At 49.6% G+C, this 14064-nt stretch overlaps 2 protein-coding genes across 2 annotated transcripts in view; both read left to right on the top strand.

The window, feature by feature from the left end:
- LOC306815461 (olfactory receptor 14C36-like) overlaps positions 1-14064 on the top strand; it is a gene marked incomplete at both ends in the record, with an annotated part of 167712 nt that overhangs the window by 37548 nt on the left and 116100 nt on the right. The window lies entirely within an intron of this gene.
- On the top strand, positions 7750-8682 carry LOC306815467 (olfactory receptor 14J1-like; the record flags this gene model as incomplete). The annotated part of the gene is made up of 1 exon (XM_079332024.1): positions 7750-8682. The coding sequence occupies one exon, from the start codon at positions 7750-7752 to the stop codon at positions 8680-8682; it is 933 nt and encodes a 310-aa protein (XP_079188150.1).

The following is a 14064-nucleotide window of genomic DNA, read 5'->3' as shown; positions in this document are numbered from 1 at the left end:
CTGGTGCTGCCAGGAACTCTGGGAAGAGCAAGGCTGAGGTGCTGCCTCCCGAAAGGCTGAAGGAAGATGAGGGATTCCCTGTAAAAATTCCCACAATTTCACTGGATCCCCAAAATATCCATCTCTTCCCTCACCTAAACTGGGAGGTGGTGGGCTCTGTTGGGTTGAATGGGTAGACCTGGTGTCCCTAAAAATCCTCATTGGTTTTAATGGGTAGACTGGAATTCCTTTACCTCTAGGTGCCCCCATTCAGATATTTGGGTGTCTCTTGTTGCCTCCCTGAGATTTTAGGGTGCTGCCGTTGCTCCCCCCAGAGCTGGAGCTGGTATAGAACACTGTCTACACTGACCCCACAGACCAAAGTGCCTAGGTGTACCCGTGTTACATCCTCTCCTGAGGTAACTCGGCTCACCCTCCCACCCCTGGGGCTGTCACCTGGAGTTTTGGGGTGCCCCCTGAATGTTGAGGTGCCCCCCAGTCGCTTCCCAGTGGCTAAGATTCATCTGTGTCCATATTGACAGCGATTCAACAGTGGCCATCATTATCTCGTGGCCTGTCAGTGTGACTCAGGACACTTGAGTGCCCCAAAAATTACCTGGATATCCCCAAAAATCACCTGTGTACACCTGGGTACTCCCAAAAATCTCTTGGATCCCCCCCAAAAATCACCTGGGTACACCTGGGTACTACCTAAAATTCACTTGGGTATCCCCAAAAATCACCTGGGCACACCTGGGTACTACCTAAAATTCACTTGGGTATCCCCAAAAATCACCTGGGCACACCTGGATACCTGTAAAAGATCCTGGATTGCCCCAGAAACAACATTGATACACCTGGGCACCCCTTGAACACCTGGATCTACCATAACCCCTGTGGCCCCTCAAAACTGGTGTCCCTAAATGCCCATTGACTTCGATCAGGGTAGACCAGGAGTTCTGTGTATCCCCAATTATCTCTACTAAACCCTCCCTGAGGTCCCAGTTATGACCCAGTGCTCCCAGTAACCCCAGTGCCCCCCACTTAGCCACTCCCAATGCTCCCAGGAATAGCTCCCAGTTTGACTAGCTTGTCCTCCCAGTTCTCCCAGTGCTCCCAGTAACCCCTCTCAGTGCTCCCAGTTTTTTTGCCCAGTTTCCCCCCTTCCTCCCTTCCAATGCTGCCAGTTCCCCCCTCAGTGGTTCTAGTTCCTCCCCCACTGCTTCCCCTTAGCCCCTCCCAGTGCTCCCGGTTTACCCAGCAACTCTTCCCAATCAAGCCCTATTAATAGGAAAACCTGGTGTCTCTAAATCCCCAAATTATTTCATTGAGGTAGATCTGGTGTCCCTCAATAACCATTGACTTCAAAGGGTAGACCCAATGTCCCAAAAATTTTGGTCCTAAAAGTCCCAATTCTGGGCTCAGAATTCCCAGATAGTGGGGCTGGAAACAGAGATTTTTGGGCTTACCTGAAGGCACAGCTCCAGCATGGGCCACAGGTGAGGAATCAGGGATTCAGGATTGGCTTCCAGGAATTCATCCAGAACTTCCAGAGCATCAGCACCGTGATCCTGGAGTGGAAATTCCTGGAATTAAGCCCAAAGATTTCCTTGAATTTTACTCACATTTCCCATTTCATCCTCAAATTTCCACAAAATCCCCACTGACTTTAATGGGGTAAACCTGCTTGCTCTAAATCCTCGTTGACTTCAATGGGGTAGACCCAATGCCCCTAAATCCCTATTGATTTCTAATGGGGCGACCTGGTGTCTGAAAGATCCCTATCGGGACATTAATATGACAAGAGATGGGACAACTGAGAGACGTTGTAAAAGATGGTTTATTGCTTTATTGGATCAGTCTCATAAAAAGGTGAGACATTAAAGGTGTTACATGCAACACCATAATACCAAAGTCACCTTGATACCGAAATAATGAGAAAAAGGACTAATGTAGATATAGTAGTAGTCATGCTAAGGCTTAGAAAACTGCAGTTTTCGGACAGGCCCTGAGAACCTACCTTGTGAAACAATAGTGAAAAGAATTAGTAGAGCATATAGAACATTTAGAACTGTGAAAACAATAATCAAAGGATTTAGCAGAGCATATAGAACATCTAGAAACTTTCAAGATAAGGCTAAAGTATAATAATAAATAAAGGGTTCTGGTGATGGGCAAACATGCAAGGGGGATTAAGGGGGGTAGCCTATAGTTCTGAGTAGACAAGCATGCAGAATTTATAACTTTTAGGAATGATACCTGCAAGATTTATGTATCTGTATTGTTTTGAAAATGTGTATTTCTGCACGTAGACCACTTTTTAAAAAGGTATAAAAACCTGATGGAAAAAGGGAACTGTGGGATCCTGACTTTGGACGCTAGTCCGCAGGTTCCCCAGGCCCTGAATAAAGCACCGCATAAACTAACTCTGTTAGTTTGTGTTCTGTTTGGGGCATCGGGCAACAACCTCATTCTTACTTAAAATGCCTTATGTTAGTTTTTTAGCCAAATCTATGAAGTTTGCTAACCAATCATTAATTGCTTTGCTTCCTGTGACTTTGTTGCAATGTGTCATTTTTCAATCATGTAAAATTTCACAAAATTACATTGATACATCTTAAACCTTTAACTAACTTTATAACAGGTTCTATAGTGAAACTTTAAAATATTTTACTATCTTCCCTTACATATTCTGTTGTTTATAAAAGACATATTTCTGTTTGCTAAAAATAAGTATTTACTTAAACAGCAAATTTATATTCTTGTTTCATTGTCTGTTTCACTTTAACGCTAGAATTCTCCAAACCTTCTCCAAGGTCTTAGGTCAAACCTTGTATCCATTTCTATCTCTGAGTGTCCAAGTTTAGGACAAATTTGGGGAAAAAGAGCTCCAAAGGGCCCCCCCCCCCTTTTCTTTTTCACAATTCCTTCCTTCACTGAGCTCAGAAAGAATTGTTCTTCAGGTGAAAATGGAAAAAACTTTTTTATTAACAAAAATACAAAAGAAACACTCCCCAACCCAAACCCAGATGAGACGAACCCAGCCCGTCCTCGCCGGGGAGAGCGGCAGAGCCTCCCAAGCCGACCTCCAGCAGCGGCCCCCGAAGTCCAGATCCTCGTCCTCCGGAGTCGGTGCAAATCCCTGGAGCAGGGAGAAGGGAGAGAGGGGGAGGGGCAGCCGGGAGCAGGCCCAAAGCAAGCCCAAGACAAGCCAAAGTGAGCCCAAGACAAGCAAAAGCAAACCCAAGACAAGCCAAAACAGGGGCACAGACAAAACAGCTGGGGGAAAAGGGAAAAAAAACGGCCTAAGCAGCCAGGGGAGGGGATTACAGCTGAGCAGACGGCCAGAGCAAGACACAGCCCACAACCGAAGCGCAGCAAGAGAGAGCCGGAAAACACCAGCCTAGATAAAACAGCCCGAGGGAGGGACCGGCAGCTGCACAGGGGAAGCAAGGAGAGGAGCCAGTCCAAACATCAGCCCATAACACTGAGCCTGTATGCAGAAGGCCCTGAGAGCTCTCCATGCCTGCATTTCCCATGCCAAAGTATCTCAATGAACCCTTGGTTTCATGAGGGCTCAAAATGGTAGAAGAGTCTCCTTCTCCTGCCCTGTAGTGTAACTGTTGCCATTAGGAGCTGGAACGGAGATCACACACAGTTAAGGGAAATAAAATGGGTATTTATTGAAAGGCCTTCAAAGGCCGCACCCTGTCAGTACCAGTGCCACAGTGTGGACCCTGCCCTGCCTTGATGGCTCCAAGGTGGAAGTAAAAGACAGCTTGGTCACGTGATTTCACATCGTTATAGATTTCAGTCCATTTGCATAATTCATTTGGAGTCGACCATCCAATTAAGTCTCAAGTTGTAAGGTGTCATCGTCCTCATCTCCTGGCTGGCCTGCCCTTCTCCTTTCACATTTTCTATTCTTAGGGCCTGGATCTGAAGAAACTGTCCTTGAGTCAATAGCTGGAATCAGAATATTTTGTCTTCATCACCCTAAGCACAAGGGAAAAGCATACCCAAGCAGAACAGAAAACTCAGAATTTAAGGCATCTTAATAAAGGTTTCCTTGGTTCCACAGTGTCAGAATGGCCCCTTCGTCCCATGGAGCCCTACACTGTCACTGTGCTCCCCTTGATTCCATGAGGCCCTGCTGTGCTACAATGGCCCCAATGGCTACAATGGCCTCTAGTGAGACTCTCCACAACCACCTGAAAAGAGGCTGTAGGCATGTGGGGGTCAGTCTCATCTACTGAACAAACACTGATAGAACGAGAGTCTGTCTTAAGATGAGCCAAGGGTAGTATAGGTTTGATACTAAGAAAAGCCTTCACTGAAGCAGTGATTGAGTACTGGAACCTTCTGCCCAGGGAGGAGTGGAGTCACCATCCCTGGAGGCATTGCAAAAGAGACTGGGCGTGTCACTCAGAGCCATGATTAATTTGATGAGGTGACATTAGGTCATAGGTTTGACGTGATGATCTCCAAAGTCTTTTCCAACCTTGTTAATTCTGTGATTCTGTTTTATAATAATCTACACTGTTCCATGAGTCCCTGCAATGCCTCAATTGTCCTTTGGTTTCAGGAGTCCCCCACAGTGTAACAATGGATCCTTGGCACCATGAGATTCCTCAGTGTCACAATGGTATCCTTGGATCCAGAGTGTCACAATGGCCCCTTGGTCACAACACACTTCTGATTCCATGAGCTTTCATACACTCAGCAACAGTTCTGCAGTACCACGATGGACCCTTTGTCCCAAGAGGTTCTGTAGTATAACATGGTCACCTTGGTTCCATGAGGCTCTGCAGTGTCACCCTGGACTCTTTGGTTCTGTGAGGCCCTGCAGTGTCACAGTGCACCCATGATTGCAGGAGGTTCCATAGTGTCACCATGGCCTCCTTGGATCTGCAGTAAACAATGGACCAATGGTTCCATGAGGCCCCACAGAGTCACAAAAGCCCCTTGGTTCCATGAGACCTTTCTCTATCACAATGCACTTTTGGTTCCATGAGGTTTCTCAGTGCCACAGTGGTCTCCTTGGATCTGCAGTGTAACAAGGGACCATAGGTTCCATGTGGCCCCATTCTGTCAAAATGGATTTTGGTTCCATGAGCTCCCACAGTGTCAAAAGGTCCCTTCATTCCTTGAGGTTCCATAGTGTAAAAGCTGACTCCTTGGTTCTGTGAGGTACATTATCACCAAATCGCCAAAATATCAAAATAAGTCTCCTTAACACAAATTTGAGGAAAAAAATCATTTTTTCAGGCCTCAAGTCCAATCTCCCAGAACAGGATAACTCGTATCCTTGTGCGGATACATCATTCTTCAAGTGTGTTGCTTATATTAAGTCGCTACGTAAGTATTAGAATGCACCCATTTCCTAAAAACCCACTCCAATTTCCCAGTTCCTGTTCATTCTATCACTGCACCCTTGAGCCAGATGTGTTCTTGTCTTCACACCTTGCCTGCTGGGAAAGCAGCCCCTGCATGCCTTGTTCTTGTGCTAAAAATTCACAGGCATGGTAAAAATTTTACTAAATCTCTTGATGTCAAGGCCAAGGCTTTGTGCAACCAGGCAGAGGCAGGCAGGATGCAGAGCTGTCAGCAAATGAAGGGGCAGCGAGGTGGGGCATCCGGGGGATGACGACAGCCTGCAGGGACAGAGGGCAGGGCATGGACACCTAGGACAGCCTGGGCTGCAGAGGGCACAGGGATGGGCAGCAGCTGAAAGGCTCTGCCAGAGCCAACTGCTGCAGCACTTGGGCCATGGCTGCTGGCCCTGGGCCTGAGGCCAGCAGGGGACAAGTTAGCCTTGCTGTGCTGGGGCCTCTTTGCCTCCTTGTCCCTGCTCAGCAGCCAGGCAGGGGCCACCCCATGGTCCTGCCCTTGGCATTGCACATCCCCAGAGCCCAGTGGCCCGGGAAGAGCCCTGAGCAATGAGGGAGGGACAGGATCTGCCTTACCAGGGGCTGGGGCTCAGGCCTTGGCTTTTGGTATTCCTGAAACATATCCAGGTTTGCTCAGGACCAGAGACACCTTTCACTTGTTTGTTCCCCTCTGTCATCAGTGCCTCCTGATGTTCTACCTGGAAGTTGGGGAAAATTTCAGTCATATCCCTCAGTGGAACCCATTAAAACTTTGAGAAACTTTGGAGTTTCAATAAATTTTTAGTTTTGAAAAGTTTTTGAACAGTCTCAGGGACTGAGTATGATGTAAACTGCACCAAATTCCTGAGAGGGTCATTAAAGTCCTTGTGCTGTGTCTGTGCTGCTGAGTTAGGCTGGTCTCCTGGCACAGAGGCAGCTCCCAAGGTAAACGAAGAAGAGCTTCAAAAAGACATTTCTGCTGAGAAGCTGCTCCTCTCCCAGTCCAGCAGGGTTGAGTGCACTGCCTGCAGGCACTGAGGGGACAGGAGCCAGACACAGACAGGCTAAAGGCAATCAGGGCCGGCAAGACATTGAGGTGAGACTTCATTTGGGGAAACATCTTCACAGCCCTGGACATGGTGAGTGTGTGGGTGCGGGGCAATGTCCCCTGTGCTCCTGGAGGGATCTCCTGGAACCAGCACAGCCCACAGCCTGGGGTGTGTGTCAGGAGCACTCTCACAATTTCTCTGAGGTACAGGAGGAGGAGGAGGAGGATGTGCTGCAGGGCAGGGCTGTCCTGGGCACTGTCAGAGGGACAGGGCAGGATGGCTCCTCCTGCCAGGGATGGCTGCAGGGGCTGAAGCTGGGGTTGAAGCCAGGGCTGCCCAGGGCTGCCCTGCAGAGCAGCTCCTTCAGCCCTCAGGGCTCTTGGCCAACCCAGGGGATGTGCCACCTGCCAGGGACAGCTCTCAGTCTGCCTGGCAGCTCCCCATGAACTGTGGGGAGAAGTTGGAGGGGGAAGAAGTGACCCCCATCAGGGCAGATTCCTCCTGCTGTGGAGATGGTGCTTGCATGGCCAGGGCTGCTCTCAGCTTTCTCTTCAAAGGAAGGGAAAGGGGCTGTCAGGTGTGTCGGTCACTGAGACTCCTGTACTGTCCCAAGGGCATCAGCGGATCTGCTTCACATCTCCATCACAAAGTGCCTGCTCACCTTCCTCTGATTACAGACAGCAGCAGCAGCACCTTGGCTTGCAGCATCTCAGTTTGTCTGAGCTGCTCTTAAGACCCTGCTGGCAGGGAGATGCCCCTGAGCAGTACCCTGTGCTGGGAGGGGTCTATAGGGCAGAGCTGAGCCACCAGGGCTGGGCTGGGCTCTGGGAGTACTGGCAGGGACAAGCTTTGGTGGAGATAAACAGCTCCCAGTAGGCACAACTGCAGGCAGCAGAGAGCCAGACAAGCCTAAGATATCCCTCCCTATCCAGTTGTATGGTAGTGATGGGGAGATAATAGAGAAAATTATTTTTAAACAGCAGTCTTAAGAAAGTCCAACTTTTTTTTCAAGCACATTTTAAGTGTGATCACCCATAAATAGAGGGAGGTGTAATAATCTGAGGGCACCTTTGTGGGACCAGCAGGTCTGATTGCACGGAGGCACGGACGGCCCTGTTTTCCCTCTGGGCTCCCCAGTGTTCAGGCTCAGAGCAATGTTGAAAAGGAGGCAGTGAAATCAGCAACAGCACAAACCTGATCTCAAAAATTAAAGTTTTTAGTGAAGTTTCCACACAAGGAGAGAAATAGTCTTGAGTGGATTCCTAAAACAATCCCAAAGGATTGAATCAAAGAGGGTGGTCTCAGCTCGTCAATATTTTCTTTCAAGAGTACACTATGGATAGTGTGAAGAAATGTCCAACAGCAGCTCCATCAGCCACTTTCTCCTGCTGGCACTGGCAGACACGCGGCAGCTGCAGCTCCTGCACTTCTGCCTCTTCCTGGGCATCTCCCTGGCTGCCCTCCTGGCCAACGGCCTCATCATCAGCGCCGTAGCCTGTGACCACCACCTGCACACCCCAATGTTCTTCTTCCTGCTCAACCTGGCCCTCACTGACCTGGGCTGCATCTGCACCACTGTCCCCAAAGCCATGCACAATTCACTCTGGGACACCAGGAACATCTCCTACTCAGGATGTGCTACTCAGGTCTTTTTCTTTGTGTTTTTCATTTCAGCAGAGTACTGTCTCCTGACCATCATGTGCTACGACCGCTACGTGTCCATCTGCAAACCCCTGCACTATGGGACCCTCCTGGGCAGCAGAGCTTGCGCCCACATGGCAGCAGCTGCCTGGGCCAGTGGCTTTCTCAATGCTCTGTTGCACACAGCCAATACGTTTTCCCTACCCCTGTGCCATGGCAATGCCCTTGGCCAGTTCTTCTGTGAAATCCCACATATCCTCAAGCTCTCCTGCTCCAATTCCTACCTCAGAGAACTTGGGCTCATTGCTTTTAGTGTCTGTTTAACTTCTGGATGCTTTGTGTTCATTGTTTTCTCCTATGTGCAGATCTTCAGGGCTGTGCTGAGGATCCCCTCTGAGCAGGGACGGCACAAAGCCTTTTCTACCTGCCTTCCTCACCTGGCTGTGGTCTCCCTGTTTATCAGCACTGCCACATTTACTAACCTGAGGCCCCCCTCCATCTCCTCCCCATCCTTGGATCTGTCACTCTCAGTTCTGTACTCGGTGGTGCCTCCAGCTCTGAACCCCCTCATCTACAGCCTGAGGAACCAGGAGCTCAAGGATGGCTTGAGGAAAATCATCATGAATGCTTCTCAGAAAAAATAAACTCTCATTCCCCTGTATCACTATTATAATATTACTCATTAATGCCAACTCTATGTCCTGTGGTTTTGTTGGGTTTTTTTCTGTCACAGGTATGACATATTTTAGAATTTTTTCACAAGAGAATCTTTATCTTTACCATTTTTAATTCAGTATTTGCATTCCTAGTGTGAACCATAGACTATATAATCCTGGAGTTGTACTACATATGTGCTTACGCAAAATAAAGGACTTGGTGTTGCTGTGTTTGCCTGTCATCTTTCCTCCTTGGCTTCTCTGCAGGGTTGGTGCCTCTGTGCAGAGCTGGGGTGAAAAGGGAACCCCAGTGCTCCTCACTGCCAGGCTTCTGCTCCATAACCTCCCCTTCCTTCAGTTCCACACTCCCCTTCAGAGCCCCTGTGTTGGTTTAAGGCCTCAGGGCTCTTTTAGCTCAGTCCCAGTCCTGCTGTGTGACTGTCCAGGGACTGCAGGCAGGGACAGGCTGTGGGCACTGCTGGGACAGAGCTGGGCTCTGCAACAGCATTTCCATCATGCAAGGGCATCTCCCCAGTGCAGGACCTGAAAGCTTCAACCTCCTTCCCAGTTTGCTCTCAAGGATGTTCCCAACAGTGTCCTGGAGAGGAGAACAGCGGTGACAGCCAAAGTGTGGCAGTGTTCAGGGTGGGGCTGTCCCAGCAGTGTCCCTGCAAAGCCAGAGCTGCTTCCAGCAGTGGCCTCTCACCCCAGGGCACAGAGTTTGTTCTTCCCTCTGTGAAGGGACATCAAGTGACGGGGTCAGGAGTCTGTGTTTGCAGTGCAGGGACATTCCACAGTCCTGAATATCCTCTGTGTGTGTGTGAGGGGACATAAACCCAGTGAGCACAAACACCTTCAGCTGGTGCTGGAGTTTCCGGATGTTAATGTCTCCTGTGATATCCTGGATGCAGGGCTGGGATGAGCTCCTGTGCCCAGAGATCCCTGTGTCCATCCCTCTGGCAGTGGGGCACCTCAGGCAGGGGCAGGGCAGGGTGACACCACAGGGCTGAGGTCCCTGCCAGGCTCTGTCAGTGGCAGCAGAGCCCAGGGAGCCCCTGCCTGTGCTGCAATGAACTGTCTGTGTGTGTGCCAGGGAAGGACTCGTGTCCCTGGACATCCCTGGGGCTGTGAGCAGGGCATGAGCTCAGGGGTGGACACCTGACAGGGCCCTGACATTTCTGGGAGTGCCCTTGAGAGCAGAGTTGGGCAAGGTGGCTGTGGTTAAACCTCTCTGGGCATCCAGTGACTACAGAGTGTCTCTGTCACTGTCCCTCCTTACACAGAAAACAGGAGAAAATAAAGTGGACAGTTGTGGGTCACTATAAAGAGAGATTAATGTTTGGGAGACTACAAAGCAAGGGCCAAATGCAGAAGCAAGGAAAACCACGGAGGGACAAGAATTCAGCACAAGAATTCAACACATGTCATAGTTGCTTTAGAAGACAAGTGTATTAATACAGAAAATCCAGAGGTCCTCTTGTCCCCTCATGTCCCTGCTGATCAGGACATCCCATGGAATGGAAGATCCCTTGGGTCAGTCTATCCCAGCTTTCCCATCCCTGTGTCCCCAGGAAGAGTTTTCCCCCCACCCAGGCCATTGGTTTAGGGGTTGCAGAGATGCCACATGTGGGGCCAGCCCTGCTCAGGAACAGCCAAAGCTTTGGGCTGTGACCAAACCCACTCCAGCCACAGGAGCCAAGCACAGAAGGACAGGGGCTACTCTGGGTAAAGGGAACTCCTTCCCAGCCACACCCAGGCCAATGGGGCTCACAGGGCTCTTGCCACCTTTGTGTTATTCCACAATTCAATGACTCCATTGCTTGGAGAGCTCTTTGAAGACAGAATTGACAGATAGGCAGAGTAGATCTATAAAATGCACCAGTACAAACACAGCAGCTCCTGTGAGCAATGAACCCTCCCAGGGCAGTGCTGTGGCAGGAGCAGCACCCAGGAGGAGGAGGATGAGCTCAGTGCATGTGTGTGTGTGTCCCAAGGCACAGAGGGTGAGGGTGGCAGAGGTCAGGGTACGGCTGGCAGTGGCAGGGCAGAGCCAGGGGCAGTGAGATGGGAGTGTGCAGCCTGCAGGGACACAGCAGCAGCTGTGGGATAGCACAGGACAAACTGTGCTGGACATGGCCAAGGGCCCTGGCAGGGCTGGCAGTGCCCAGGAGAAGCCAAGTCTTGGTGCCCTGAAGCACAGCAGGGTCTGTGCCACCAAGGGCTGTGAGGAGACACCTTGTCCTGAACCTAGAAGTTGTATCATTTGCAACAATTCCATTAGGTTCAGTGTCACAATGCTCTCCTTGGATCCATGAGGCCCCACAGTGTCACAATGGTTCCTTGGCTCCATTTATCCTACACTGTTACATGAATCCTTAGTTCCATGGTGCTGTGAACTGTCACAATGGTCTCCTTGGTTCCATGGTGACACAGTTGCCACAATTTCCATGGTACCACAACTGTTCCTTGGTCCCATGAAGCCCCACAGTGTCACAATGGTCCCTTGTTGCCATGACACTGTGTAATGTCACAGTGGTCTCCATGATTCCATACTGTCCTGCAGTGTCACAATGCACCATTGGTCAATGAGGCTCCAGTGTCACCATGGCCACTTGGTTCCATGGACCCTCACAGTGTCACTGTGGTCCCCTTGGTCCACAAGGCTCTGAAGTTACACAATGGATTTTTGGTTCCAAGAAGTTTGATACAGTCACAATTCACTTCTTGGTTCCACAAGGACCTGCTGATTCACAGTGTCCCATGATTCCATGAGTTTACATGGACGCACCACGGTGTCTTTGGATCTGCAGTATCGCAATGGTACCATCCTGCCCCAGTGTCACAATGGCTTTGTTCCCTGAGTTTCCACAGTGCCACAATGGTCTCCTTGGTGCCATGAGGATACAGAAATTCCACATAAACATTGAGCAACACCTGCTTGACATACCCGAGAGCATCTGTCTCCATTCAAATTAGGGGTTAAAGGTGAGAATGGCACCAGCAGCTTCCATCTGCAACACAGACCCAGGGAAAGGACAGGGACAGAGACTTCAGTTGAAAGACTCTGTGAATTCACAGATCACAGAATCACTAGGTTGCAAGAGAACTTCAAGATCAAGTCCAACCTCTGCCTAACACCTCTATATGGCACCAATTGCCATACCTAGTCTTTTTTTAAACATAAAGGGATGGTGTCTCCACCAACCCCTGGAGAGATCATTCCAGAATTTTATCACATTTCCTGTAAAAAACATTTTTCCTAATATCCAACCTGTATTTCCTATGCTGAAGCTAAACACTGTGTCTTCTCATTCTGTCAGTTGCTGCCTGGTGAAAGAGACAAACCTCCACCTGACTAAAACCATGGTTCAGGAAGTTGAAGAGAGTGATAAGGTAACCTCTGAGTCTACTTTTCTCCAGGATAAACAACTCCAGCTCCTTCAGCCACTGCTCACAGGACTCGTGTTTCCCACCCCTCACCAGCCTTGTTTCCCTTGTCTGGACACACTCCAGCCCCTCCTTGTCCTTCCCAAATTGGGGGGCCCAGAACTGGACACAGCACTTTAGGTGATGCACAACCAGTGCTCAGCACAGGGGAAGAATCACTGCCCTGGTCCTGCTGACCACACCATTACTGACCCAGGCCAGGAGCCCTTGGCCTACTTGGCCACCTGGGCACACTGCTGGCTCATGTCCAGCCTGCTGTCCATCAGTGGGCCCAGGTCCCTTTCTTCCTGGTCACTGTACAGCTACTCTCTCCCCAGCCTGAAGGACTGCAGGGGTTGTTGTGGCCAAAGTACAGGACCCAGCACTTGTTAAACCTCAAATTGATGGACTTAATCCGTGGATCCAGCCTGTCCAGATCCCTCTGGAGAGCTTCCTAACCTCCAGAACACTCACACCCAGCTTGGTGTCATCTGCAAATATGCTGATGGCGCACTCAATGCCCTCATTCAGATCATCAATGCAGATACAGAAATCCACGCTGGCTGGTTCTGATCCCTCATTCATCCTGTAGGTGCCCTGTGATGACTCTCAAGGTGATCTGTTCCATCACCTGGCTGGGCACTGAGGTCAGACTGACAGGCCTGGAGTTCCCCAGATCCTCCTTCCAGCCCTTCCTGTGGATGGGCTCACATTGGCACCTCCAGTCCTCTGGGACCTCCCTGGTGAGCCAGGACTGATGATACATGATGGAGAGCAACTTGGGGAGCTCATCCAGCAGCTCCCATATCCCCCTAGAATGGATCCCATCTGATTGTAGAGACACCTGTAAGCATCTGAGTGGTTTAGCAGGTCCCCTGTTACTTCTCCCTGGATTACAAGGGTCTGTTCTGCTCCCTGTCCCCATCTACCAGCTCAGGAGAACACTTGTCCTGAGGACAACCTGTGTTATTGTTGAAAACTGAGGCCAGGAAAGGGCTAAGTACCTCAGCCTTTTCTCTTTGGTAAACATATCCCGTCCTGTCCCCCCACCCCCAGTAAGAAATCAAGGTTCTCCTTTTCCCTCTTTTTGCCATTAATATATGGATAAAATATTTTTTGTTTTCCTAAACAGAACTGCCATCTTAAGTTGATTGAGCTTTCACCTCCTTTTCTTTCTTCATGACCTGACAACATCCTTAAACACTTCCTGAGTTGCTTGCGCCTTTGTCTAAAGTTGATGCATCCTCTTTTTCCTAAGTTCCTGAAAAAAGCTCCATGTCCAACCAGGCTAGTTGTTTTCCTCACTGGCTCATCTTCTGGGACACTGCTACAGGCTGCTCCTGCTTCTTCAAGATTTCTTTCTTTAAAAATATCCATCCTTTTTGGAATCGTTTGTTTTAAGGACTGTTTCCCTCAAAAACAATCAGTACCGGATTTGTACAACACAAATCTGCATCCTGAATAGGCTGAAGTCTGCTCTCTGTAACTCCAGTGTTAGAAATTTTGTTGATTGTCCCATCTCTGAGGGTCTCTTCAGGCTTGAGACCTCCCCAGAGAGGGCATGAGGGTGGTAAAAAATCTGGTTCTCTCGGAGGCACCGGCAAGAAAGCAGCTTGAGATGATCTTGTGTTTTTTCAGGGCTGTTTATTTATCTTCTCTTAAAAATGTTTCTGCCAGCCCAGCATGGGTCTGCTCTGCAGGTCGACCATTGCAGGTTTCCTGGGAGGGCTGTGCCAAGGTCTTTATACTCTAAACTACGTGTACAATATTTACAAATTCTCCCCAATGCCATGCAACCTCTTTACAATGTCCAGTTCTTTCCCCATCCAATCTGTGGTTCCCAGGGTGCAACTTCAGCATGGATGACATGAAGAAGAAGGAGGAAGAAGCCCACCACACCCAGTATCCTCCATCTTAGCCACATGGCCTTTAATATAAACAATC

This window comes from Erithacus rubecula, assembly GCF_903797595.1.
Source record: "Erithacus rubecula genome assembly, contig: scaffold_137_arrow_ctg1, whole genome shotgun sequence".
NCBI classification, from domain to species: domain Eukaryota; kingdom Metazoa; phylum Chordata; class Aves; order Passeriformes; family Muscicapidae; genus Erithacus; species Erithacus rubecula.
Note: the sequence above shows the minus strand (reverse complement) of the source record. Positions and strands in the feature narration are given on the sequence as shown.